General features: G+C 48.8%; 1 protein-coding gene across 1 annotated transcript; it reads right to left on the bottom strand.

The window, feature by feature from the left end:
• Positions 1 to 538: 538 nt before the first annotated feature.
• On the bottom strand, positions 539 to 2,044 carry ASPGLDRAFT_66905 (uncharacterized protein; the record flags this gene model as incomplete). The annotated part of the gene is made up of 1 exon (XM_022549069.1): positions 539 to 2,044. The coding sequence occupies one exon, from the start codon at positions 2,042 to 2,044 to the stop codon at positions 539 to 541; it is 1,506 nt and encodes a 501-aa protein (XP_022400653.1).
• Between the last annotated feature and the right edge of the window lie 733 nt (positions 2,045 to 2,777).

Below are 2,777 nucleotides of genomic sequence, written 5' to 3'. Positions count from 1 at the left end.
AAAAGAAAAGACAGCAAAAAAAAAAAAAAAAAAAAAATATCGGACCGTGTCTCACATTGCCGTGGCCATGAAACGAGCCGGACTCGCTTCTGGTGTGGTATTGATGAAGCACGAGTCAGGTCGGGGACGGAAGGAAATGAGATGAAGAGGACAGGGACGGAGACGGAGATGGAGATGGAAATAAAAGATGAGGCATGAATCGAATGAAGAAATGAAATAAAGGAATGACGACGACAAGACCATTCATATTCATCAGGTATCGGGACTGATATCAATATCGATACTCATGCCGATACCGTGGATATGCCAGATGGATGATGTACTTACATATAAACGAAGATATGTGACAATGACAATGATCTATCCGGGCAGGTGTTACTGTATAGCACGCTATACCTGTGACTAGACCTGTTCGGGCCCTGATGAGAACGAATGATGATTACTAGCACGTAGCCCTACTCTTCCGCGTTACTCCCGTAGCCCGCACCACGCAACTCCCATAACACAATAACACAACCCATTATAACCCCCCTTCATATCACCCACCCTCCTCAATGCTCTTAACCAAACCCGCAACAACCCCTTCCGAAAATCTCCACAATAGACTCGAATCCGGCACATGAAAAGCGCCCCCCGTCCACCACGTCCCCCTCTCCCCCTGTAACTTAGCAAGCCTTTTATAAAACCCATCCTTTATCGCCTCAGGTGATAAGTACGGATAGAACGGCGAGTGGTCTGCGAATCTAACAACCACTGGGTCTTCTTGTACATCAGTGCCACTACCATTATCAATGGTGATGATTAAACCTGTGTTCCGCAGACGAGCTAGATCAGTGAAGATATTTTGTTTGACGATATCTTCAGATAGTGGTGTGGCAGTGCCGTACTCGATGTGATAGAGATCTGGAATGGATGTTCTGTGGATATTCCAGATCGCAGGCAATTGTGGGAGATTAAAACTGTTTGCCGGGTATGTGTTTTCAAGGACGGTTATATTGTTCTTTTTGTCCGTGCTATTCTGCTGGAAGGACAAGAAGGGCAAGAAACCCGGAATGTGGACTAGAGTGGAATAATACCCAATCCGCGAGAAATTGGCGAAAAGGGCTGTTTCCTCGGGTGTTAGGTCTAGGCCTGTGCCTTTTAAGGAGTTGAGGGTCGGTGGGATGGTGACGAGGAGGCGTTTGGCGTGGAGGAGTTGCGTGCCTGTTGGTGTTTGTAGGCATATCTGTACGCTATTGTTGTTCTCGTTTCGTTGAATGGCGAGGGGTTTGCTTGAGAGGAGGGCGCTTTCTCCTAGTAGTTGTTGTGCCTTGTCGTATATCTCCTGGTTATTCTTGCGCGCTGTGTATAGGAATCGATTCCGGTATACATGCGTGCCATAATGCTTCATCACGTAGAGCGTCGGGACACTATCCAGATCCCCCATCCCAGTCGAAAGCGGCAGCACAGCACGCTCAATCCCATATTTCCTCGCAAGCTCCGTAAACGGCAGTACCAAGTCCTCAGGAACAGGCTCGGGAAGCAAAAACCCCTCCTCAAGCTCTGGATACCTCCCCAAAATCTCCCTATAAACCCGTATCGCCTTAGCCGTCTCATTCCCCTCCTCCTCACTCGGCCCATCCAATATCCTCCCGTTCTGGATATCAATATACCCCGATCCCCCACCCCTATCCCCGCCCCTAGTCCCTGAGCGGGTATACGGAATCCCCAGGGCGTCAAGAAACTCTGCTGCACCGGGGACGTCTGTGTATTGGTTTACGCCGTATTCGGCTGTTAGACCTGTGGAGGGGTCGTGGTAGGTGTTTACTTGGCCGCCGAGTTTTGGTTTAGCTTCGATGAGCGCGAGGGTTTGGTTTGCGTGCTTGTTTTGGAGGTGGATGGCGGAGAAGGTTCCTGAGGCACCGCCGCCGAGGATTGCGATGTCGATTGATTGATGGGGGAGGGTGGGGGAGGGGGTGCATTGGAATTGTGGTGCGGTGGTGGTTGAGAGGGCGAAGGAGGTTGAGAGTAGGAGGAGAGAGGTGAATGATATGGGGGTTTTCATGATGGGCGAGTAGATGATTGAGTTTAGGGAAGATGTCTAATGATGTTGGGCGTAGCCCTATGTTATACTACATATATATTACAATTAGAAAGTGCCGGTCAATCTCGGTGCACACGCATACTCGTTTCATGGACTGGGCTCAGTTCTTGCTTCTAGTGAGTGAATATCCAATACTGCATGTGCCTGTACTACTAGATATCGAGAATGCAACCCCAATCAGCTGCGGGATACTAGGATAGTTTGGCAGATGGCGGGGCACGTACGTACTAGTCTTGTGGGACATTGGATGCATGGTTTAATTCTATTGATATATTGGCTTCTGAGTGTGTGATGTGAATGCTACGCTGGGCCTATTACATACGCGAGGCCAGAATTGGATGGCATGTACTCACTTTCGGGTATCTTATATTACGTTCCAGGTACATATCGTCGCTGTACCACGTAGCTGGAATTGATAAAATAGATGAATACATGGAAATCAGACAATGAATTGACTCGAACCTCCTAACAACTAACACAACTAACAAATCCCATACCCAACATCCTTGTCCAAAGTATGCAAGCTGACATGACAAAAAAGAGCGGACAGACAGACAGACATCGGCACGAGAAAGCCTTCACGAACCCCCTATTGCTCCTGGTTACCGTCTTCCTCAACCTGCGCAAGCATCTTCTTATTACTCCCCGCCCCATTCGGCGAAGACAATGTCGCTGTCGGTCTCGTCACGCTTCG

The sequence above is a fragment of the Aspergillus glaucus genome, assembly GCF_001890805.1.
Source record: "Aspergillus glaucus CBS 516.65 unplaced genomic scaffold ASPGLscaffold_11, whole genome shotgun sequence".
Taxonomy (NCBI): Eukaryota; Fungi; Ascomycota; class Eurotiomycetes; order Eurotiales; family Aspergillaceae; genus Aspergillus; species Aspergillus glaucus.
Note: the sequence above shows the minus strand (reverse complement) of the source record. Positions and strands in the feature narration are given on the sequence as shown.